Genomic DNA, 24555 nt, shown 5'->3' on the forward strand with positions numbered 1-24555 from the left:
ATGGATTTATATATTGCATACTTTGTTAATTAGAATTATGCATAATCTCTTGGGAATTTAGTAATTTTTACATTTTTAAGTCAGAATTACACTTGGAAAATCCGAGGTGTGTTCCACTCCAATACCCATCCAAACAAATCCCCAAAGGAGAGCTTGGCAATTAATAATGTTAAATTAGTTACTGTGCAATGAGTCAGAAATAAGTTGCCAAAAAGTAGTAACTAAAATGCTCAAATCTAGTCTTGATTAATGTAAGTCTTTTTGTAGTTCACAAATATATAAATAACTCCTTGTCGAAGTATGAGTAATTTAAAATTGTTCGTATGCCAACACGACCTTTTCATGGTATATTAATATCACACCTGCACCTACACCTACGTATGAGGCACAGAGATAGGAGATTTACTATTTTTTCATTTCATCTGTTTTATTCTTCCCTCCTCCAGTAAAACAAGTGTACTCTATATTTCACCTCTTTCGCAAACGCATTTTGTAATTTTAAATGATCAGCTGCATTTCACAATTTGTTTCACCGAACACAATCCAAGTCCTTTTAAGTGCAAGTCCTTTTGCGTGCTCTTAAAATTATTACAAAGACATACCACAACATTTGTGACCGTCTGCTACTATTTTGTGAGCGTTCGCAATGTTTTTACTGCATGTTCTTGATCACTCTCTGGCAGCCACAATTACACTGCCTTGGAACGTTTGCCCCATTGCACTTGCTCACATGCTAAAGAGATGCAATACTTGTAAGTTGAAGCATGAGTAAATTAAACCCTCTCATTTAAAGTCGTACCCTCATTCGGCCACTTCAACTATCCTTCATTCTATCAGCTAGATTCATCAAGCTCAATTGCGCTCGCAAAGGGCCAGAATCTGAGAATCTGGCCCTTTGCGAGTGCAATTTTTTGCATTTGGGATTAATCATCCCAAATGCAAAATTCGCTAATAAAGAATTCGCACATTTGCGAGGAATTGCATTTAAGGAACCTCTATTTTTGATTCCTTAAATGCAATTCATGAACCAATTTTACATTGCGAATTCGCAATTTTTGGTCGCTATTTATCACGAAGTCTGACTTCGTCGTAAATAGCGAGAAAATAGAAAAAAGCACTTTAGTGCATTTTTCTCAATTGCATGTTACACACACACATGTCCTTTGGACATGTGTGTGCGCAACACCTGTGTAAATTTGCATATCAGGGGTGCTACAGGGTGTCCTTTGGACACCCTGGCACCCTTGAAATCGCAATCTTGTTTGCGATTAGCTAATTGCTAATCGCAAATAAGGAATGACTCCCCATGGAATGCATGGGGAGTCATTCCTTATTTGCGATTAGCAATTAGCTAATCGCAAATAAGGAATCAGTGGGAATCGCAATAAATATTGCGATTCCTACATGATTCCCGTTTTGCGAATCTGTAATAGTGATTCCTTATGAATCGCTATTATAGACTCGCAAAACGGGTCTTTCATGAATCTAGCTGTAAGTTTCTAATTCCACGTGAGTGGAAATTGTGAAAAAACGTAATCTCATTTATATCTGTTGAAGCTGCACTGAACATGTGCAAAATATGACAGAAAGTATGGCTGCATGTCACACATTTCATCATATTCTAACCAAGGCCATACTAACGGGGAAATGGCAGTCAGGTCTGCCATATAAACATGGCCATGCTGTGTGGTCGATGTGGAGAATAAATGAAGACTCAACTGTACTTCAAGCTGCAATTCCTCCACATATTTTCTCCTCCCCGATAAAATGTTGTTGCTGGAAGATTTCTTCCAAAGTCACAGGAGCCCAAGTTTAAAACGCCAACTTTGAAGTGACAGTTGCATGTCTAAGGCATGTAGTGAAAATGGCAATTTTTTGGAAAGTGGTGTGAAGGCGTCTCAAACCTTTTCAAACGTGACAAAGGGTCTCTTCAGTGAAATAAGTGGAACATGTAAATATATGTCACAGTAGAATACAGCCAGCCCAAGAACTACCCTGCTATCAATTTCATGTTTTTATTTTGGTAACCTTGTTTGGTTCTATGATTTGAGATGGGACCAAGAGTTTGGCAATTAAAGAGAACTTTTTTTCAGACACGCTAGTTAAGGACCCAAAAAACAAAAACAACAATCTTTGTCTGCTGCAAGGTGGCTCTATGGGTTGAAAGACTCCAGTGAAATATACAGTGCTCTTTGCAATGATGAAAGACTTTCATTTAATAAATTTATTTACTAAAAACTCACTGTTCAACATCTTTGGAAACAATAGTAGGCCTTGAAGGGCATCTAAATTAATGATCTGCAAGGCATTGCTTCAATGACAGCATATGTTACTCAGCCAACATGCCACAGACTAAAGCTTCTGCCCTTTCACCTTTAGCTTCCTAACTGAAGCTGTCCTCTCAAGCTTGAATATTGTTCAATTCCTATTGAATTGTTGTGCTTTTATTTTCTTTTATTTCCACATCGAGGAAAGTTGTGTGTGTTCAGTGTCATAAAAAGCAATTGCCTGTGAGGGTTCTTCTTTGGGTTTCTAGGCTGTGATATTGAGGAAAATAACAACTCTCCAAAGAGCACTACTGGGTGGAGAGAGTGATTTGCCTACTTCTTTAATCACTGATTGGTGCCATAACCATTATTACCTCAACAATTCGAATGGTTTAATTCTCAATGTATTATTCTAAAGTTTTACTTCTAAAAAATAAAATTGGGAGGAAAGTGGTGCATTAAGTGGTGTGGTTATGAGACCTTGGTTAGAGACTACCGCTTTCCATGGCATGCGCGGATCCTGAGGGTGAGTTTTGGGATTTTCTTTGCTATCAGAGCAAGAAACTTTACCAGCCTACAGTCAAGCAGTGGGTCCTCTCATTTAAAGCAGGCCAGCACTGCCTCTCTCCACCTGCGGGTCCCTCTTGAATTGAACTGCATTTTAAGCAGTTGAGTCCTTTCTTCCTTCAAATTATTACAGATACAGAGCAAGTGTGGCAGGTCCTCTGTACCTTTCCTGCACAAGTGGCAACAGATTAAGGTTTGCTCCTTCTGCCAAGATGGAAGATGCAGTGCAGAAGGGAGCAGGCCTAGTTGGTATTTCAAGATTTTTTCATTTATATTCCTGGAGTACCTTGACCTAAGTATTTTTGAGAAGCGAGTGTGCGGTAGCAGTTTATTGTCATCCAGGCTTGACTTCGGCCTGAGAATATTTGGGAAATTGCATGCCTTGTTGGGATGTCACAAAGCTGGAACAGCCTGGTGTTTGCAAGGAATCCTGGAAGAAGCTTCTGTCAGACAATGTGTTTCTGTGCTGCAGCCCTTCCCAGAGCAGGTGGTTCAGAGTGTTGGGAGCAGGTTCCTGATCATATACCAGCCGAATATAAATGCTCCTTGCCGAGGGCTGTTTAGTTAGGCCAAACTCCAGCCGGATCTGTGCTGGTGAGGATTAGTTTGGAATATTGACCATGATTCTGTAGGCCTTGACTAAAGTGCTGCCCAGAGTCTTGGAATCTCTACCTCTCATGGCTTTACTTCCATAAGTGATCATAGGAAGTATTTTAGATTGGGCTACCTGGAAGAGTAGTGTCAGCACCGGGCCTGTAAATTTCGATTTAAAGTTCCTCAGCGACGCTGCCAGCACTAGACCTTTCCTCCTGATCGCTTCTAGCTGTTTGGTGAATTGGCATCCATTGTTAATAATTATGCCAAGGTATTTATACTGTGCTGCAGTCCAGATTTGTGTATTCCCCAGATGCCAGACTGTTTTTTCCCCTGGTCCAGTTAATATTGGACATTGTTTTTGTCTTCTCGAGGGTTACTCCCAGGAGATTCTCCACTGCATATGCCTGCATTACGTTAAGGAGATGTTGCAGGCACACCTTTTTTGCTGACCAGGACCACATCATCTGTATACAGAATGCGGGAATGTGCCATACACCTCTGCCTGGGAGAGTGCGAATTACAGGAGTTGAGTTTCTCCGTCAGGTTTGCCATGTAAAGGTTGAAGAGTGTGTGGGGTGAGCACACATGACTCTTTAAGTCCTTTGGAATTCGCCTGGAGAGGTATGTGCCCTCGCCCATCTTCACCTGCCCCAGGTACCAGTATTATGTAGGATTAGCATATTCAGCAGAGACCGTGGGATGTTCCATGTGGCCAGCTTCCTCCAAGGCCTGACCCGGTCTATGGTGTCAATGCTGCCCTAAAGTCTATGAAACAGATGGAGAGGCTGCTAAGAGGACCTCACCATGTCTATAAGCATTACCATGGATTGGAGGTTGGTTGTTGTACTTGTGGCTTTCGAGAACCCAGTTTGGTAGAATGGAATGATTGTATTTGCCGTTGCCCAGGCTTAGAGTTCCTCTAGCAGAGTGCCTGCAAAGTATTTTGCCTCATTGTCAATCAGGGCGGCCAGGTGATACTTTTTGGGTGAGGATTTGTCACAGCTATTGTTTATTGGAGAAATAACTGAGCCATTCCAGGAGCCAGGGAGCTTCCACAATAATTGCATTTAGCAGAAAAGATGGTCAAGGATCTCTTCCCAGTAGTCTGCATCTTGTTTGAAGAAGGCCCGCGAATACCATTTGGTCCTGGGACCCGTTCTCTCCTGCCTTTGGTGATTTGGAACTTGACTGGGATTTTGTGGAGTGGCCAGAGACAGGCTGGTAATTATCAATTGTTGCGGGGTTGAAGCTGTGCTGAAGGTCTTTAGCCGAGATACCCCCTGTCGCCAAGCTTGCTGGCTGACTTGTAAATTGATAATTGAAGTGGGCCCTCAAAAAGTCTGCCCAAATTGCTTCAGAGCTGTAAGAAACCACTCCCCTGTGGGATGGACATATTCGTTTGTTCACAGTGCCCCAGAAGTGGATACTACTTTTGATTTAATATCAGAAAATAATTTTACCCAGAACTCGTCTTTCCGAGTTCTGTTGATGTTCCATTTTTATTTATTTAGCAAACTTCACTGTTGGTGGAGTCATAGTCAGAGATGGGAATCCCCTGGATTGTGTTGCGGCGATCTCAGCGTGCATTTTATATATTATTTTAGTTGCTTCAACTGTTTCCATTGGGGGCTAGGAATCCATCCTCCTTCTCTGGTAATTTGGTGTGATTTTGTTTTGGCTGCAGTGGAGGAAGTGTTTGCTAGATTTTCATTAAAGCTTTCCCATCTATTGATGTAGCTGCTTGAAAGTGGTTCTTGTATTTGTGATTATAAATCCTTTGCTGATTAGAGCACCTCCCCTGTGTTTGCTAGTGCAGTTTAAATTTCATTACAAGAACGGAGGCTACATTATGCAATGACTTTTAATTGCAGATCCAAGCCAGTCGCATCACAATATAAAGGTTCCAATGAGAACACTGAGATAAAGTAATAGGCAAAACACGGCAACCATCAGCCTCTTTTAAATGCGGCTCCAAGCAGATAAGTAGCTCACTTCATTCTCTCTTATTTAAGGTTGTTTCTGCCTTTAACCTTGTTTTTTCTTTTAGATATATTTATCTCTGGGGAGGTTTTAACTTAAGGCAGGTTAATTCTAACATTACCTTGCCCTTGAATTGTTGTAGATTGTTTTTCTGTGGCCTTAACCCCACTTTCTACCCTTCCTCCTCCCCGGATCTGCAATTTATGGAGATCCCCTCCTTTATACCCTCTCAGGCTTTAACGTTGTCAATATCACTTGTTTTCTCTCTCCCTGCGATCACGTCGCTCGGTGTTGTGTTTATAGCCCCTTCGCATTTAGGCATTAGACTTAACTTGTAACACGCCAGTTTTTAGCGCGTTATTGACCTTTGCCCACGCTCCTTCGCAAGGGTTTGTTATCTTTTAAACCCGCATGAGCCACGCGCAGCTCGCGGTGTAGCCGAGGAACCCTCCGCATTGTATCACATGTGTGGCGTGGCGTAGCATTGAGGCGCTGCCCTTAACAAGCGAAGCGCTGCTATGCCCTTACCGCTTGTGTGGGACCTTCTCTGCCTCGGACAAGGGTGCGCTCTCGTCGCTTGCGTGGAGCCCTCCTTACCTCGGACGAAGGTAATGGACACTCAACGCGCTTTAGAGGAAAGTACCCTGGCGAGTCTCACGTTTCGTGAGTGTCTCGACTAGGGACTTTCCTCGCTCGCCAGTTGGTGATCAGCTGTTTAGAGGCGCCGGAGCATCGCGGATTCAGCATCGCGGATCCAGCTTTATTCACTAAAGTGCAGAGGACTATAGGCTTCATTCACTGGCTAATATTTTATAGAGTGCAGAGGACTTCTTGTACCTATATACTCGGTTTCTTTCCTAACAACCCCTTGCTTATGCTCAGTCCCTTCTAGCCTTATAGGGCCAATTGCATTCTGTTATCAAAACACATAAAAAAATAAATAAAAATATATATATATATAAAAAAAAAAAGGGGGAAATATTATAAAGCTAAGATGGAAAATGTATCTGATTCAGACTCAGAAGGGAATGGTGCTACAGTACCTACCCTTAGTAAAGAGGATTTTCGGTCCATCATCCAAAAAGAAATAAAATCCTGTATTAGGGAGACCTTTACCCATCTTCCCCCGTATAAAAGACCACTCCATTCCCAACAAGAAGTGTCTGATGTACTGGTCAGTGACCAAGTGGGGTCAAAACGTACAAAGAAAAATAACAACACTTCTACAGAAATCAATGTGAGCACAGGAGGTCCTTGCACCTCTGGTATTGTTGGTGGTCCTAGCACCACAAAATTCTTCGGAGGTGCTTCACCTCAAATAATAGAGATGTCTTCTATGACTCACTTCAATCGGGTGCCCCTTGCGGCCCAAAAACCTTGGATGCCCTTGGCGGCTCACTTACCCAAAGTGCGCAAGACTACCAGGAGGGCTCAGATGATGACGATGATAAAGATCCAGACGAATACGTTCTGGACTTGGATGATGGGGATATTGGAATATTTGATGAAGAGGACGAACACCCCTCTACATCTAAAGATACTATCCTAAATCCCTTGGGGGAAGAGATGTTCTCCCCCTTAAACCTAAAGCATGCCCGTTCCACTCTATGGTCTCCCCAGGAACACGTATCTAAATTTATTAAAAAATGGATTTGTTTCCCTCTCGAAAGAGGGACAAGGAATATTCTAAGGGCTGAATGTTCAAGACCCTCAATTGATGAAAAGGCATGTTATGCCCCTAATATGGATCCAGAATTAATTAAATACTTCTTTAGACTTGGGCGCGACCCTAGAAAAGGTCTTGAAAAAGCCTTTAAAGGATGCCAAGATCGCCTATTGGACGTGCTTGGCCCACTAAGCAGGATTCTTGACTCCGCTGAGGAGTGTTACCTTAATGGTACCCAACTTGATACAGATCTTATAAGAGGTTGGAGTCAAAGAGCCCTCATTCTCCTAGGTAATGCCAATTCCAGCATTAACGCTGAGAGGCGTAGACTCATCCTGTTTAAACTAGACCCTAAACTTACAGACATGGCCGAGAAGGAGCCATCCTCAAACCCAAAAGGCCTGCTCTTTGGTGAAGAGCTATAAGATCCTTGGGAAAATACGTCTCGACCTTTACTGCACTTGATAAGGCACAAAAGAATATAAGGAGAGTGTTCAGTAATAATGTTTTTGGAAGGGCCGGAAGAAGGGGCCTTTCTTCCGGCCGATTTAACCAGAGGCCCTATCAGAGATCACGTCCTTATGGAAGAGGCGGACAGCAAAATAATTATAACAACGGCTTCTACCGTGGAAGAGGAAACCGAGCCAGAGGCGCAAGGTCACGAGCTTCCTTCTCGTCAAACCCTCCAAGTAAGTTCCAAGCTTTCACTTTCCCCCTCTATCCCTCCGAAGGTGGGAGGGAGACTCAGCCTTTTTTCCCAAAAATGGGAAGAAATAACTCAAGACCCTTGGGTCCTTTCCACAGTAACAGGCTTTATGATAGATTTCACCCAAACTCCTATTCAACCCTCCTTACCAAGGGATATTCCTATTTCGTTAGAAAGAGAGATGATAGTCGAGGAAGAGATCCACTCTATGCTCGAGAAAGGAGCGATAATAGAAGTCCCCTTAGATTCCCTAACCTTCGTAAGCTCTTTGTTCCTTGTGGAGAAAAAAGGAAAAGGTTGGAGACCAGTTATAAATTTGAAGGGCCTCAACAAATTTCTGGTCTACAGGCACTTCAAAATGGAAGGAATACATCTCCTAAGAGACCTTCTTCAAAAAGAAGACTGGTTAGTAAAACTAGACTTGAAGGATGCCTACTTCACTATCCCGATGGCGGAAATACATCAACCTTACCTACAATTTCTCTGGAAAAATTGTCTTTATCAGTTCAAGGCTCTCCCCTTCGGACTTTCCTCCGCCCCTTGGTGCTTTACCAAGGTAATGAGAGCAGTAGCTTCTTTCCTAAGAGAACGAGGAATTCGAATTATCATTTACCTCGACGACATTTTGATAATGTCTCAAGATCTACCTCAAATTCTTATAGACCTGGAAACGACTATGAATCTGTTAGAGAGTCTAGGCTTCATTGTCAACAAAGAGAAGTCTATCCTAACCCCCTCCAAATCTCTTGAGTTTTTGGGCTTCACTCTAAACACTTCCAAGTGTCTTCTCCTTCTACCTCCTTCCAAAATCTCGTAGATCAAGAAAGAGATTCGTCATGTTCTAAGACAGGAGGACATTCCTTTAAGGGAACTGGCGAGACTTCTAGGTCTCTTATCTTCCTCCATCCAAGCGATTTTTCCAGGCCCTCTGAATTACCGGGCTTTGCAAAGGATAAAAGGAAGGGCCTTGAGATCCGGTCTCTGGTACGAAGACCGAATCACCTTAGACTTAGAGGCCACAGTAGAACTGAACTGGTGGTTAGAGAACCTGGAAGCTTGGAATGGGAAAGCAATTTTCGGTTCAGAACCGGATTTTGTCCTGGAATCGGACGCTTCCCTTCATGGTTGGGGTGCTTGTTTCTTAGACCAGAATACGGGTGGTATCTGGTCTCAGGAAGAGTCATCTCACCACATCAATTTCCTAGAACTTACTGCTGGCCTATACGCCCTTATGAGTTTCAAGCACTCAATTCAGGGGAGATCGGTTGTTCTGAAAATGGACAATGTTTCAGCAGTGGCCTACATCAATCGGTTGGGAGGTACGAAGTCTGCCGACCTTTCGAACCTAGCAAGTAAACTCTGGATGTTCTGTTTAGAACACAAAATTGCCCTCAGAGCGGAATACTACCCAGGGAAGTCCAACGTTTCTACCGATTGGAATTCCAGATTCCTTTCGGACTTCAGCGATTGGAAACTAAACGTCAATGTCTTCGACTCACTAAATTCTTATTGGGGTCCATTCGAGATAGACCTATTTGCGAGCCGTCTCACCTTTCAAATAGAGCGTTACTTCAGCTGGATGCCGGATCCTGGCGCACAAGCAGTGAACGCATTTCTCCAACCCTGGTCAGGGATCGATGCTTATGCCTTTCCCCCATTAGCAATGATCCAGAGAGTCTTGCAGAAAGTGAGGCAAGACCAATCTTCTCTAGTCCTGATAACTCCCTTTTGGCCATCACAGGCATGGTTCCCCACTGTTCTGGAACTGACCTTCGAAATTCCATTTCTCATTCCTTCCCTGGAAGATCTCCTTACAGACGTAAACGGAGATCCCCACCTAATGACCCTATCAGGGAGTTTGAACCTTCTTGCCTGGAGAGTGTCAGGAGATCTAACGAAGTCTCAGGACTTTCGTCATCAGCTTCTACTCTCCTCAGAGAGTCATGGGCACCAGGAACTCATTACAGATACAACAATATCTGGAAATGCTGGTTTCGTTGGTGCTTGGAGAGGGATCTGGATCCCACTCAAGCACCTATTGTTGATATAGTGAATTTTCTCGCTGAACTCTTCGACAAAGGATTAAGTTACAGATCAATCAACTGTTATAGATCTGCGATTTCTGCTGGTCATGTTTTTATTAATGGCAAGTCTGTTGGTAAAAATGTTATTGTTTGTAGAGTGATGAAGAGCATTCGTATTAAAAGACCTCCGAGACCGAAATATGATTCTCTCTGGGATGTGAATTTAATTCTAGATCTTTTTGCTTCCTGGCAGGATAATTCTTTTCTGAGCAGAAAGTTTCTTTCTTTTAAACTCGCAACTCTTCTTTGCCTTATCTCCTGTCGTAGAGTTTCTGATGTTAAAGCTCTGGAGATCTCTAATAGGTCTTATAACTTATTCGAAGTTAAGTTTGAGATCTATAAAAGAACAAAGACCATGTCTGATTCCATTTTTTACCCTCGCTTTGAACCTTCTCCAAAACTTTGTGTTGTTGAATGCATGAAAGTGTATGATATGACAATGTCTAATCTTCGTCCACTTAATGAGAATCAGCTCCTCGTTTCCTTTGTTAAACCTCATAAGGCTGTTTCCTCCGCCTCTATTGCCAGATGGGTTAAATCTGCTATGTCCCTAGCTGGTATTGATATATCCAAATTTCAAGCCCATTCTGTTAGAGGTGCAATGGCAAGCAAGTCTCTTTGGTCCGGAGGTAAGTTGGATGATATCCTTAAAGCTGCCGACTGGTCTAATGCTAATACCTTTGCAAGACATTATTGTAAACCTATTGAACACATGTCTAATGCAGTTTTGCAAGGCTACCAACATGCATAATGTAGCCTCCGTTCTTGTAATGAAATTGCGATTCTCCTATTAACATGCCTTGAGAATCTAGATTTCATTAAAGACACGGAGGCTCACATTATCCCACCCATCCCGTTCCCTGTTTGGTTGTGGGTACATTTTGTATTACTTAAATATAACGTATTTTATATTTATATTAATATGATATTTGTGATTGTTCAATTCTTCTTTTCAAGATTTGTTTGTTTATGATTACCTCTTTATCTAGGATACAATTTTCATTGCCTCCTTTCTTTCAGGCAATCCTTCTACTTAAACTGCCTTGGATGTTACATCACCAAGATACCGTTCGACTGCCTTCACTTCTTATGGATACTACTACGTCTTCTTCCACTTCAAATCTTCTGGATACTACTACATCTTCTTTCTTCGCCTGATTTAAAAGAGGCTGATGGTTGCCGTGTTTTGCCTATTACTTTATCTCAGTGTTCTCATTGGAACCTTTATATTGTGATGCGACTGGCTTGGATCTGCAATTAAAAGTCATTGCATAATGTGAGCCTCCGTGTCTTTAATGAAATCTAGATTCTCTAGGCATGTTAATAGGAGATTCGCAATTCTCCTGTAATTGATTGTGTAGCTGGAGTGTAGTACTTACGTTGAGCGTTTTAATGCAGGTGCAGCTGCTAGAAGTAGCGTCTCCTGTGGGCCATGATCACTATCCCCTTTGTTCTTTTGACGGAATGTGGAGACCCAATGGAACAATTAGAGGAAGATGACCATGAAGTCTAGTCTTGAGTAGTTGAACGCAGTGTAGAAGGAAGCCGTAGCCCGGGAGGCCTCATGAAATCTGCTGTTGGGCACCCATTAGTTGATATGTTTCAAATCGCCCAGTAGGTTGTACTTGCTCTGCAGTGAAGATTTTTACTTTGCTCAGGGATGTTCCAGAGTCAGGACTCACCCACTTCTTCCACGGCCATTGCGTAGCTAAAGATGGAATGGTTGACAGCAACCATAGAATGCTGGTCCTGTTCAGGACATCGCAGTTCCCTCTCAATCTATACTCAGGTTCGAGAAATATGATGCATGAGTCCTGCTCTGGATTGGTAAGGGGCCATGCTACTCAACCCCTTTCCCTGAGGTCCTGGCTGGCAAATATAGTCCCTATAGGCGAGTTTCGGTCCCCTTTTCTCTGAGATTGCTTTGGCCTGCCCGCAGAGTGGAGTAATTGGCTTGTTGGGGACCAGCGTCTGCTGCCAATTGGTGGACCGGGCCTTCTGTGCTCGGATACCTAGTTGGTAAGCCCCACACGCTCCTGGGCAGTGTTTGAGGGCCAGAGCCCCAGTCTGATATATCTGCTGTGGAGGTAGGCAGGGTGGGGTGTTTTGTCTGTACTGCCGTCAGCTCTCTGCTCTGCCTGCCTCTGTTACTGGCAAGTTCCCAGCTTGACACCTCTCGTGGCTGGATTGTTCGGGGGTGGTGGAAGGGTCATTAAAGTGCTGTAAAGCCTATGTAAACTGGCAATGTACCCTGAAGCGTGACTTATAGAACTCCTGTTCGTGTGTGGGGTGTGTCTTTTGTCCTCTGTTGATAATGTATCTGGTACTTCCCTCGTGCTGGCTCCCCTAATTTCTTGATGTGGAAAGAGGGGTTCTGAGGTCGTCTGGCTGCTATCACCTGGAAAATCCGGACATTGGGGAGTTAGCCTCGGTGATATGTCCTCCAGATGGAATTGTTGCGGTTGGAAGAGGGGATACACAGTTGATCGATTCATGACTGCTTTTTTTTATTCCGACCGTTCTTCCTTGCATCCACCTTTGTTTGGTGTTTTGGGGTGGAATAACCTCAGACAGTTGCAAGAGCTCCCCTGTTGTTTGGGTACTACTCAGTGTTTGTGTGAGCCGGTGGCTCCAGGGGTGGCTCCCTATATTCTAATGCTCTGGGGTGCCCTTGGTTGGAGTGGACTCTTTCTTAAGTTCATTTAGGACATTTTTGAGCATAGAGGGAAGTGTAGACGGTTTCTCCACAATTGGGCTGCAACTACAAATCAGTTTTGCGTCTGACTGTGCTCATTTTATTAGTAGATATAGGTCCTACAGCTCTTCATCGATGCCTGCCAGAGAGAGTTAACACCTCATCCAACAGCAGGCCTCAATTGTTCCCTTATCAGGGAGTCATTCACACTTCTCTGCAGGAGGGCAGAAGGCTGTCTTGTTTCCAGCATCTGTGAATGGACACTGGAAAGTTTGGGCAACAGAGTGGTAACTTTCTAAAAGTTGCATTTACTCAAATGTTATTTTAAATTCGATTTTACCATCAAGTCAGGTTTAATGTGATGATTATTTTGATACCTTGAAATACAAACTTTAGTAGTCCTATTCAGAAGTTAGTACAGCTGAGTTGTCAGCATGTAACCCTGTACTCGCCAATGGGACTACAAACCCTTCCATGCTAAACAATACAATTAGGGGATTTTACTGTTAGGACAAATGAAAATACATGTTCAACTTTTTGAATCAGAGCACCTGGATTCAATAGGAAAACCTTAAGTGTGACTAATATATATTAAAAAGGGAGGTATGGTCTTTGTCATGGATTTAATTGGCAAAGTTGCGTTAGCAGACTGCTCTTCCAGTTTGCAGTGGCAGGCAGAGAGACTTGTTTTACTTTATCAGTCAGGGTGGCACAATACATGATGCAGTCCCTGGGGGAAACTAGGGACGTATAAGTAAATCAACCTATGCCAATTGGTTATAAGCCAATGAAACATATACTTCTAAGAGTGAGAGCACTGGCACTGAGGTCTGGTTAACAGACCTCAGTACACGTTCAATTGTAAGATTAGCAGCATCTGTCCAAAACTTTGAGTGTGATCATGATAAAAGAGACATTTCACTACAAATATTCAAAAAGTTTAGTAAATCTAGAAAAAGAGTCAGCACTGGGTAATTGGCAGTAATTAGCAGAAAGACACAAGGAAAAAGAAAAGAGGAAGTGATAAAAAAGGGGAGCTGGCTGAACAAGCAAAAAGTAAAGAAAAATATCAAAATCAACCCCAGGATAAAGAGGGCAATATATTGAGAAAAGAGAGGATGTGGGAGGCTTACCCCAGAGAGGAAAAATAAGTAAAATACCAAAGGGGCATATGTACAAGCCCCTATCGCCACAGGAATGTCACTTAGTGTGACATTCCTGTGGTGATAGATCCTTGCGTTATTTACAAGGCAGCGTTAAACCACTTAACGTTGCTTAAAGCTGCCTTTCACACAATGCTTAGCGCGAAAGGGGTGAACAGTGGGTGTTGCAGTGGGCGTTCCACCACAACACCCATTGATTTTGACGCTGCCCCCTATTTACAAGGGCAGCGTAAATAGGATACAGAGCCAAAATTGAGTCCAGGGAAAACCTGGTCTTAAGTTGGCGAAACGAGGAGAAATTATTTATTTCTCCTCGTTTTTGCTTTTTCCATGTGTGCTGCGTTGTGCAGCACACATGGAAAAAGCAAAAAGCCTTGAATTGTTTATGTACAGGAAGGAGACCCTTCCTGCACATAAACAATCTTGAAAAAAATGAAATTTTGTGACTTCCATGTGTGCTGCATTAAGCAGCACACATGGAAGTCACAAAATTACACTTAAATATTGTTTCGGGGGACCTTCATGTACAATCATTCCCCTGCACGCAAACACCTTTGCACTATGGTGCAAGGGTGCCTGTATTGGTGCTACACTGCTAGAGTAGCTCCAGCGCAGGGGGAAATGCAAGGCTGCACCAAATTCTCATAAATATGGTGCAGCCTTGGGTTTCTGAAGTGGCAGAGTGAGGCGTTAAGCCATGATGGCTAACGCCTCCCTCGGCCACTTCAGTTGTACATATCCCCCTAAATGTAAATAAAATTAGTGAAGGTAAAAGGGGATAAGAGAGGGAAAAATAAGTGTTAAAACAGAAGCAAAGAGTAGCATCAGGAAGTAAAAATAAAAATTTCAAGCTATGAAGTACATTCAACTCACCCATTGTTTCCACATTAATGGGTAGAGTAAAAAGAATAGGGAAGTGACCATCTTCATAAAAGTGATGGAAATTAACGTATGCCGCTAACCATACTACTTTGTAGATTCCAGGGCTCTGGGGGGGGGGGAGATTGGCATGTATGAGAGATGCAATTTACACAGAACTGGAAGATTATGGTTTATTGTAGGTTTCTATGATAGTTCATGAGGATGGCCACAAGTTCAGAGATTTTGGGATGACGACTGACTACGTAAATGATGGCCAGTTAGATTAATCCTATGTAGGTATATTCCATGTGGATATTCTGAAAGTCTCGCATGTCTATGTCCCTCCTTCACAGCTGAATAGCAGCTAGTAACTCGAGCCAATTCAGCAAGGAGTCTGCAACAAATAGTCTCGTATTTATGGATAAATGGAAGGTGCAAAAGGATACAGTGTCTTTCAAGTGTAAATACAGAAATAATGTCAACTTGTCAGGTTACAAACCAGGAGACAGACAGCCCATTATCCTGACAAATTCAGTGTAATTTAATTAAAGGTCCATTGTTGCCAGATCCTGCAGTTATGCATTGGTCTGCCTCCACGTTAAAATACCCTTACAGCCTACTTTCCTTTAAGAAAAGTGACCATGGCTGGTTGAGCCTAGGCGTGTTGCCAGCTCTTTCGGATTGTTTCCATTCAATCACTGTTTGTTTTGGCTGATGCAAAAAGTTCATTGCTAGGGAACCTTGTACTAACTCTGATTTCACACCAACAAACCTTTCCTCTACATCTGTCATTGTCACAGAAATGATCACTCACCTGTTCCAAATGTTGCACATTTGCTTTCAGTGTACATGGAAAAGAAGTGATGTCAACAGATGCTCCCTTTATATGATATAGTCACTGCATAATGAATGTTTTGAGAGCTAAGCCCATTTTTCTGAATTAGTAGATTCCATCGGAAGATTCCAAAACATGCAGAATATTAAAGTAATACTGAGCCATCGTAATGGTCTGATTAATCTAGATCACTACCATAACAAAAAGAGAGGGATATCTTTATTGTCATATTCAACATTAGTAAGACAAAAAGCAGTGCATTATATAATATAGATGCAACAGAAATTGGGTTTGTGGAAGGCAGAGGTATGCAACCTGTCCAAGAAGGAACCACAATCCTAGTCAGGGTAAGTCTCAAACACACCCTAAATTAACCTGTGCCCAACCCCTGGTAGTTAGGCACAGAACTGACACACTTAAGAGGCAATGTGTAGAGAATTTGTGCTACAATTCAAACAGAAAAACTGTGAAAACTCCACACAAAAATATACAACAGCTGGTTAGACAAATAGTGCTTATATTAATGAACAAAACAAGACCACAACGACAAAAATCTAATAAGTAGAACCAACATTATGGATTTTTGAAAGAATAAACTGAAATGTAGTGCTTAATGACATGATGTGCGCACCGGGGCTATGTGGTTGTGCTAGACTGAATCAAATCTAAAAGTTCAGGTCGACCGTGATGGCACGTGGGTCGGATACAGGGAGCAACCTTATTCCACTGCAAAGTAACTTGGTTGCATCGTTGTCAAAGACGAGATGTGGGATGCAGAGGAGGCGATGCGTCATCGTTGATCCACACAGGTAGGCCATGCATCCATACCGGGCTACTCAACAGCAATGATACATTGAGAATGGCGTTGATGCACCATCGGCGATGCGTCAGAGTTGATCCTCGCAACAGCAGCGATTCTGCCGCAGTGGAGGATTTCTTTGCATCTACAGCGATGCATGGATTCTGCTTGGGCAGCACTTTATACCCACTTCCAAGGATCCAGGACTGGCTTGGCACCTCTTGTCAGGACAGCCTCACAGATGGCCAAGTCCCAGGGCTGAGTAGTGAGTCTTTTGGCCCATCAAGAAGTGGCTGGCCCATTAAGTCACTCCTAAGCTCCCTTGGAGGATGGCTGTCTAGAGGCAATGCACAAAGTCAAGCTGTCACCATCCCAGATGTGTTTTGGAGCTAGGCTGCAGGCACACATGGCTTAGAGCAGAAAATGACATCTTTCTGAAAGTGGCTTTTTAAAAATTGTAATGATAAATTTGACTTTACCATTAAAGAGGATTTATATTTACAATTCTAGTGATACTAAGCATGGCAACTCTACCTCCTTCCAATTGGCAAAGACAGCGTATTAGATGTAACAACAAATCCCCAGTATTATATTGGGAGTGTTTCACTACCAGGACATGTAAAACTTAAAAGTACATGTCCTATCTTTTAATTTTTAGGGCCTACCTTAGGGGTGACTTTTGTGTAATAAAAGGGAAGTTTAAGGCTTGGCAAGGGGTTTTGAATGCCAAGTCGACATGGCAGTGTGAACTGCACACACAGAGGCAGGCCTGAGACATTTTTAAAGGGCTACCTAAGTAGGTTGAACAATCAATGCTGCAGGCCCCCAAGTAGCACTTAATTTCCAGGCCCTAGGCACATGTAGTGCACTTTACTAGAGACTGATAAGTAAATTAAATATTGCCAATTGTGGATAAGCCAATGCTACTACGTCTTAGGGAGAGAACATGCACGTGAGCACTGATTAGCCGAGGTAAAGTGCTCAGAGTTCAAAAGCCAACAAACTAAATCAGCGAGAAGAGGAAGAGGAAAGCAAAATGTTTGGGGATGACCCTGAAGAAAGGGCCATTGCCAGCAAAAGCCATTGTACATAACAAAAAAATATTAAAATAAAAAAATGGTATGCTTACTTAAATAATTGAACATATTTGTTTTTTAATTTAAACTTTGCCACAATTCTACAATTGCAGCTCTACATTTCTTTACAACATTAGTCTGCAGTACATCCTTCTGATAAGACCTCTCATCAAGCACTATTTACCATGAACTAATAATATCGTTACTCACATTGAACTACCCCTTAGCAGTGATATTTATAGTCCAGAACCATACACACATCTTCACCTAACACCAATTACTTCCTTTACTGTTGGTTGGAAAATGCAGTCAAAATACCCCTATCCTCATTTCTCATCTGCAATACACCATTTTGCAGGCAGGCGTTTAGTGTCCTTGCCAAATTCCTGCATGCTCCCTTACTATTCCCAAGCACATCTGGAGTTATAGGATATTAACCATTGGCCTGGATCTCGGATACAGGCAACTTTTATAACACTTCAACCATGCAGTGTTGGTCTCCATGTGACTTAGACATTTGTTCTTTGTTCCTGAGAAATACATTTTTAGGTTTTGCCTGGCGAAAAGATGCGCTCTGCGCATCTTTTTCGCGCAGGCGAAATCCTGATGAGTTCTGTAGTGTGGCTTTGGGTCGGCCCTCGTCATTCATTGGCTGGCTCCATAAATGGAGCCTAGCCATTGGACGAGGGGCCTGTCCGTCAATGCCGGACCAGATTCGGGGGCGTTCCCGCGTTTCTTTGGCTTTTGCCGACGTCACGCGACGCCGGGAACGCCCCCGATTCTGTTCCGGCATTGCCGGCACCTCCCTTGCTCCCCCTCCCGCTTGTTTCCTGGTGCCCGCCTTCGTGCTCCGGCCGGCCGTCGTCAGCGTCTCTCCTCCCCCTTTCCCGACCCCTCCCGCTTGTTTTGGTGCCCGTCTTCTGCTCCGGCCGGCCGTCGTCAGCTCTCTCCTCCCCCTTTCCCGCCCCCTCCCGCTTCTCTCTGATGCCCGCCTTCCGGTGAGACACTGTGATGAATGCCACTGAAAGCCCTGGATGGACTGGGCTGGGTCCGGGTCAGTCTGCTCGGTAGTGGGCTGACTAAAGCGTGAACGCTTGAAAACAGCTTGAAACATTGAAAGAACATATTTGAACCAGCCTTTGACAATAAATTATGACGTAATGCAGCTAACACAAATGTAACGTGTGAAACTGCAGACTGTTATGTTCAGCCAGAGTGGAGCTTCAGAGTGGAGCTTCAGAGTGCAGAGTGGAGCTTCAGAGTGGAGCTTCAGAGTGCAGAGTGGAGCTTCAGAGTGCAGAGTGGAGCTTCAGAGTGCAGAGTGGAGCTTCAGAGTGCAGAGTGGAGCTTCAGAGTGGAGCTTCAGAGTGGAGCTTCAGAGTGGAGCTTCAGAGTGGAGCTTCAGAGTGCAGAGTGGAGCTTCAGAGTGCAGAGTGGAGCTTCAGAGTGCAGAGTGGAGCTTCAGAGTGCAGAGTGGAGCTTCAGAGTGCAGAGTGGAGCTTCAGAGTGGAGCTTCAGAGTGCAGAGTGGAGCTTCAGAGTGGAGCTTCAGAGTGCAGAGTGGAGCTTCAGAGTGGAGCTTCAGAGTGCAGAGTGGAGCTTCAGAGTGGAGCTTCAGAGTGCAGAGTGGAGCTTCAGAGTGCAGAGTGGAGCTTCAGAGTGCAGAGTGGAGCTTCAGAGTGCAGCTTCAGAGTGCAGAGTGGAGCTTCAGAGTGGAGCTTCAGAGTGCAGAGTGGAGCTTCAGAGTGGAGCTTCAGAGTGCAGAGTGGAGCTTCAGAGTGGAGCTTCAGAGTGCAGAGTGGAGCTTCAGAGTGGAGCTTCAGAGTGCAGAGTGGAGCTTCAGAGTGGAGCTTCAGAGTGCAGAGTGGAGCTTCAGAGTGGAGCTTCAGAGTGCAGAGTGGAGCTTCAGAGTGCAGAGTGGAGCTTCAGAGTGGAGCTTCAGAGTGGAGCTTCAGAGTGGAGCTTCAGAGTGGAGCTTCAGAGTGGAGCTTCAGAGTGGAGCTTCAGAGTGCAGAGTGGAGCTGCAGATTCAGAGTGGAGCTGCAGATTCAGAGTGGAGCTGCAGATTCAGAGTGGAGCTGCAGATTCAGAGTGGAGCTGCAGATTCATAGTGGAGCTTCAGAGTGCAGAGTGGAGCTTCAGAGTGGAGCTTCAGAGTGCAGAGTGGAGCTTCAGAGTGGAGCTTCAGAGTGCAGAGTGGAGCTTCAGAGTGGAGCTTCAGAGTGCAGAGTGGAGCTTCAGAGTGCAGAGTGGAGCTTCAGAGTGCAGAGTGGAGCTTCAGAGTGCAGAGTGGAGCTTCAGAGTGCAGAGTGGAGCTTCAGAGTGCAGAGTGGAGCTTCAGAGTGCAGAGTGGAGCTTCAGAGTGCAGATTCAGAGTGCAGAGTGGAGCTTCAGAGTGCAGAGTGGAGCTTCAGAGTGGAGCTTCAGAGTGGAGCTTCAGAGTGGAGCTTCAGAGTGGAGCTTCAGAGTGGAGCTTCAGAGTGGAGCTTCAGAGTGCAGAGTGGAGCTTCAGAGTGGAGCTTCAGAGTGCAGAGTGGAGCTTCAGAGTGCAGAGTGGAGCTTCAGAGTGCAGAGTGGAGCTTCAGAGTGGAGCTTCAGAGTGCAGAGTGGAGCTTCAGAGTGGAGCTTCAGAGTGCAGAGTGGAGCTTCAGAGTGCAGAGTGGAGCTTCAGAGTGCAGAGTGGAGCTTCAGAGTGCAGCTTCAGAGTGCAGAGTGGAGCTTCAGAGTGGAGCTTCAGAGTGCAGAGTGGAGCTTCAGAGTGGAGCTTCAGAGTGCAGAGTGGAGCTTCAGAGTGGAGCTTCAGAGTGCAGAGTGGAGCTTCAGAGTGGAGCTTCAGAGTGCAGAGTGGAGCTTCAGAGTGGAGCTTCAGAGTGCAGAGTGGAGCTTCAGAGTGGAGCTTCAGAGTGCAGAGTGGAGCTTCAGAGTGGAGCTTCAGAGTGCAGAGTGGAGCTTCAGAGTGCAGAGTGGAGCTTCAGAGTGCAGAGTGGAGCTTCAGAGTGCAGAGTGGAGCTTCAGAGTGCAGAGTGGAGCTTCAGAGTGCAGAGTGGAGCTTCAGAGTGGAGCTTCAGAGTGGAGCTTCAGAGTGGAGCTTCAGAGTGGAGCTTCAGAGTGGCGCTTCAGAGTGGCGCTTCAGAGTGGAGCTTCAGAGTGGAGCTTCAGAGTGCAGAGTGGAGCTTCAGAGTGGAGCTTCAGAGTGCAGAGTGGAGCTTCAGAGTGGAGCTTCAGAGTGCAGAGTGGAGCTTCAGAGTGGAGCTTCAGAGTGCAGAGTGGAGCTTCAGAGTGGAGCTTCAGAGTGCAGAGTGGAGCTTCAGAGTGGAGCTTCAGAGTGCAGAGTGGAGCTTCAGAGTGCAGAGTGGAGCTTCAGAGTGCAGCTTCAGAGTGCAGAGTGGAGCTTCAGAGTGCAGCTTCAGAGTGCAGAGTGGAGCTTCAGAGTGGAGCTTCAGAGTGCAGAGTGGAGCTTCAGAGTGGAGCTTCAGAGTGCAGAGTGGAGCTTCAGAGTGCAGAGTGGAGCTTCAGAGTGGAGCTTCAGAGTGGAGCTTCAGAGTGGAGCTTCAGAGTGGAGCTTCAGAGTGGAGCTTCAGAGTGGAGATTCAGAGTGGAGCTGCAGATTCAGAGTGGAGCTGCAGATTCAGAGTGGAGCTGCAGATTCAGAGTGGAGCTGCAGATTCAGAGTGGAGCTTCAGAGTGGAGCTTCAGAGTGGAGCTTCAGAGTGGCGCTTCAGAGTGGAGCTTCAGAGTGGAGCTTCAGAGTGGAGCTTCAGAGTGGAGCTTCAGAGTGGAGCTTCAGAGTGCAGAGTGGAGCTTCAGAGTGGAGCTTCAGAGTGCAGAGTGGAGCTTCAGAGTGGAGCTTCAGAGTGCAGAGTGGAGCTTCAGAGTGGAGCTTCAGAGTGCAGAGTGGAGCTTCAGAGTGCGGAGTGGAGCTTCAGAGTGCAGAGTGGAGCTTCAGAGTGCAGAGTGGAGCTTCAGAGTGCAGAGTGGAGCTTCAGAGTGCAGAGTGGAGCTTCAGAGTGCAGAGTGGAGCTTCAGAGTGCAGATTCAGAGTGCAGAGTGGAGCTTCAGAGTGCAGAGTGGAGCTTCAGAGTGCAGAGTGGAGCTTCAGAGTGGAGCTTCAGAGTGGAGCTTCAGAGTGGAGCTTCAGAGTGGAGCTTCAGAGTGGAGCTTCAGAGTGCAGAGTGGAGCTTCAGAGTGGAGCTTCAGAGTGCAGAGTGGAGCTTCAGAGTGCAGAGTGGAGCTTCAGAGTGCAGAGTGGAGCTTCAGAGTGGAGCTTCAGAGTGCAGAGTGGAGCTTCAGAGTGGAGCTTCAGAGTGCAGAGTGGAGCTTCAGAGTGCAGAGTGGAGCTTCAGAGTGCAGAGTGGAGCTTCAGAGTGCAGAGTGGAGCTTCAGAGTGCAGCTTCAGAGTGCAGAGTGGAGCTTCAGAGTGCAGAGTGGAGCTTCAGAGTGGAGCTTCAGAGTGCAGAGTGGAGCTTCAGAGTGGAGCTTCAGAGTGCAGAGTGGAGCTTCAGAGTGGAGCTTCAGAGTGCAGAGTGGAGCTTCAGAGTGGAGCTTCAGAGTGCAGAGTGGAGCTTCAGAGTGGAGCTTCAGAGTGCAGAGTGGAGCTTCAGAGTGGAGCTTCAGAGTGCAGAGTGGAGCTTCAGAGTGCAGAGTGGAGCTTCAGAGTGCAGAGTGGAGCTTCAGAGTGCAGAGTGGAGCTTCAGAGTGCAGAGTGGAGCTTCAGAGTGGAGCTTCAGAGTGGAGCTTCAGAGTGGAGCTTCAGAGTGGAGCTTCAGAGTGGAGCTTCAGAGTGGCGCTTCAGAGTGGAGCTTCAGAGTGGCGCTTCAGAGTGGCGCTTCAGAGTGGCGCTTCAGAGTGGCGCTTCAGAGTGGCGCTTCAGAGTGGAGCTTCAGAGTGCAGAGTGGAGCTTCAGAGTGGAGCTTCAGAGTGCAGAGTGGAGCTTCAGAGTGGAGCTTCAGAGTGCAGAGTGGAGCTTCAGAGTGGAGCTTCAGAGTGCAGAGTGGAGCTTCAGAGTGGAGCTTCAGAGTGCAGAGTGGAGCTTCAGAGTGGAGCTTCAGAGTGCAGAGTGGAGCTTCAGAGTGCAGAGTGGAGCTTCAGAGTGCAGCTTCAGAGTGCAGAGTGGAGCTTCAGAGTGCAGCTTCAGAGTGCAGAGTGGAGCTTCAGAGTGGAGCTTCAGAGTGCAGAGTGGAGCTTCAGAGTGGAGCTTCAGAGTGCAGAGTGGAGCTTCAGAGTGGAGCTTCAGAGTGGAGCTTCAGAGTGCAGAGTGGAGCTTCAGAGTGGAGCTTCAGAGTGCAGAGTGGAGCTTCAGAGTGGAGCTTCAGAGTGCAGAGTGGAGCTTCAGAGTGGAGCTTCAGAGTGCAGAGTGGAGCTTCAGAGTGGAGCTTCAGAGTGCAGAGTGGAGCTTCAGAGTGCAGAGTGGAGCTTCAGAGTGCAGAGTGGAGCTTCAGAGTGCAGAGTGGAGCTTCAGAGTGCAGAGTGGAGCTTCAGAGTGCAGATTCAGAGTGCAGAGTGGAGCTTCAGAGTGCAGAGTGGAGCTTCAGAGTGGAGCTTCAGAGTGGAGCTTCAGAGTGGAGCTTCAGAGTGGAGCTTCAGAGTGGAGCTTCAGAGTGGAGCTTCAGAGTGGAGCTTCAGAGTGCAGAGTGGAGCTTCAGAGTGCAGCTTCAGAGTGCAGAGTGGAGCTTCAGAGTGGAGCTTCAGAGTGGAGCTTCAGAGTGGAGCTTCAGAGTGGAGCTTCAGAGTGGAGCTTCAGAGTGTCAAGAGCAATGCCAATAGCTCTAACTTTAACAAAGGCAAAACCATTGCATTGTAAATGCTTGTTCTCTCTTCCTACCAGCACTGACAGTCACATTCACCAAGTTGTTGACCGATGGAATCTCCTAGAATTCATATCTCCTTTGTGTCATCAGAAAGTGAAGGAGACAAGATAGTATAAAGATGCAACAAGGAATTAAAATCATATTGTACAGTCTAGCCACCTAAAATTCATAAAAAGGAAAATGGATGTCTCTGCCACATTTTTGTAATGGCATTATATGGTGTAGTCCCCGAATATCGTAACCAAAATAGCAGTGGGTAGAATTATTGTGCACTACATTAATATTGTTTACAAAAATATCGCGCCATTGGTAATAATTGAAAACCTATACCCAATGAAATGATATCTTTGTAAATTGTATATAGGACAATGTATTCTGTCAGACAATATTTTTGGTAATATTACTCAACCCTCATGAACAATGGAGTTTGGAAAATTTCCAAATATTGCACCGATGTTTTAAACCCTATGTCACACACACATATTTCCCAATTTCTTTGTAACTACTTACAGCTTAAGCTCAAATTTCCAGTTTCTTTCTACTGAATATGCAGCTTCCAGTAGATTCTCTAACTAATTTTGATCACCCAAAAATAAAGCTTTTCATGAATCAGTACCTTTTCGGTCTGTAATGCACTTGTAATTAGGCAAACAGTATATCCGTCACGTTTGTGATAGAGTAACCCGTTCACCAAACTCTAAATCAGGTCTAAATCACTTTATTCATCTTTAGACTTCTTATTATCACCATCTCTGGAGTGGAGCGTGCAAACATCTTGCGGCAATAAGATTGCAGTAAAATCTAGCTCATGGAAAGACATTGGGTTAGTAGAGCTGGGCATAGTCAGGTAAGTGGAATTCCAAATCTAGGAAATCTCAATAACTTACAATAGCTGAAAGGTTTCATGATAGTCCAGGCTCTTAGTTCAGTCAAATTTGAGAAGTGTTGCACTGTGTGGACAGTCCATTGGTGATCTTCAACTACAATTCCATATAAGACTTTAACTCAAGAATGGAAGGCCTAGGTTAAACTAGTGGACTCATCCCTGTAATTAACAAACCCTTGCATAGGTAACAAATGCAGCTAATAATAAAATGACTCCTTTACTGACCTGGTGCTTCGCATGCATCAATTTGATTCACAATGCCGGTGTCGTTCTCCTTGTCTGCTGGCCATGTATAAACATATAGGGATGTGTGAGAGGAGCCAGCATCAAAGACCATGCCATACTAAAGAAGAAGAAGAAAACAGCAGTCAATAAGAGAAGCAATCTTGCATTGCTGGTGCTTGTGATGTACTTGTTCTGCATGAGACAGGGGCTTGTACTCCTGCTGCACATGCTGTATCTGTTCTGTTTGCGACTGAAGCTAGCATCACTACTGAATGTGCTGTGCCATTTATGTATGTATAGTCTACCTACTCTGTGTGTGTGTTTGATGCAGGGGTGCATTGT

At 44.9% G+C, this 24555-nt stretch overlaps 1 protein-coding gene across 3 annotated transcripts in view; it reads right to left on the bottom strand.

The window, feature by feature from the left end:
* Window positions 1-24555, bottom strand: part of ENTPD8 (ectonucleoside triphosphate diphosphohydrolase 8) — a 562224-nt gene that overhangs the window by 265067 nt on the left and 272602 nt on the right. For all 3 annotated transcript variants that reach the window (XM_078642095.1, XM_078642094.1, XM_078642096.1), the window contains exon 3: window positions 24214-24331. In XM_078642095.1, coding sequence (XP_078498221.1) covers window positions 24214-24331 — 118 coding nt within the window. The remainder of the gene's footprint in view (window positions 1-24213; window positions 24332-24555) is intronic.

Source organism: Lissotriton helveticus, chromosome 5_1, assembly GCF_964261635.1.
Source record: "Lissotriton helveticus chromosome 5_1, aLisHel1.1, whole genome shotgun sequence".
Taxonomy (NCBI): Eukaryota; Metazoa; Chordata; class Amphibia; order Caudata; family Salamandridae; genus Lissotriton; species Lissotriton helveticus.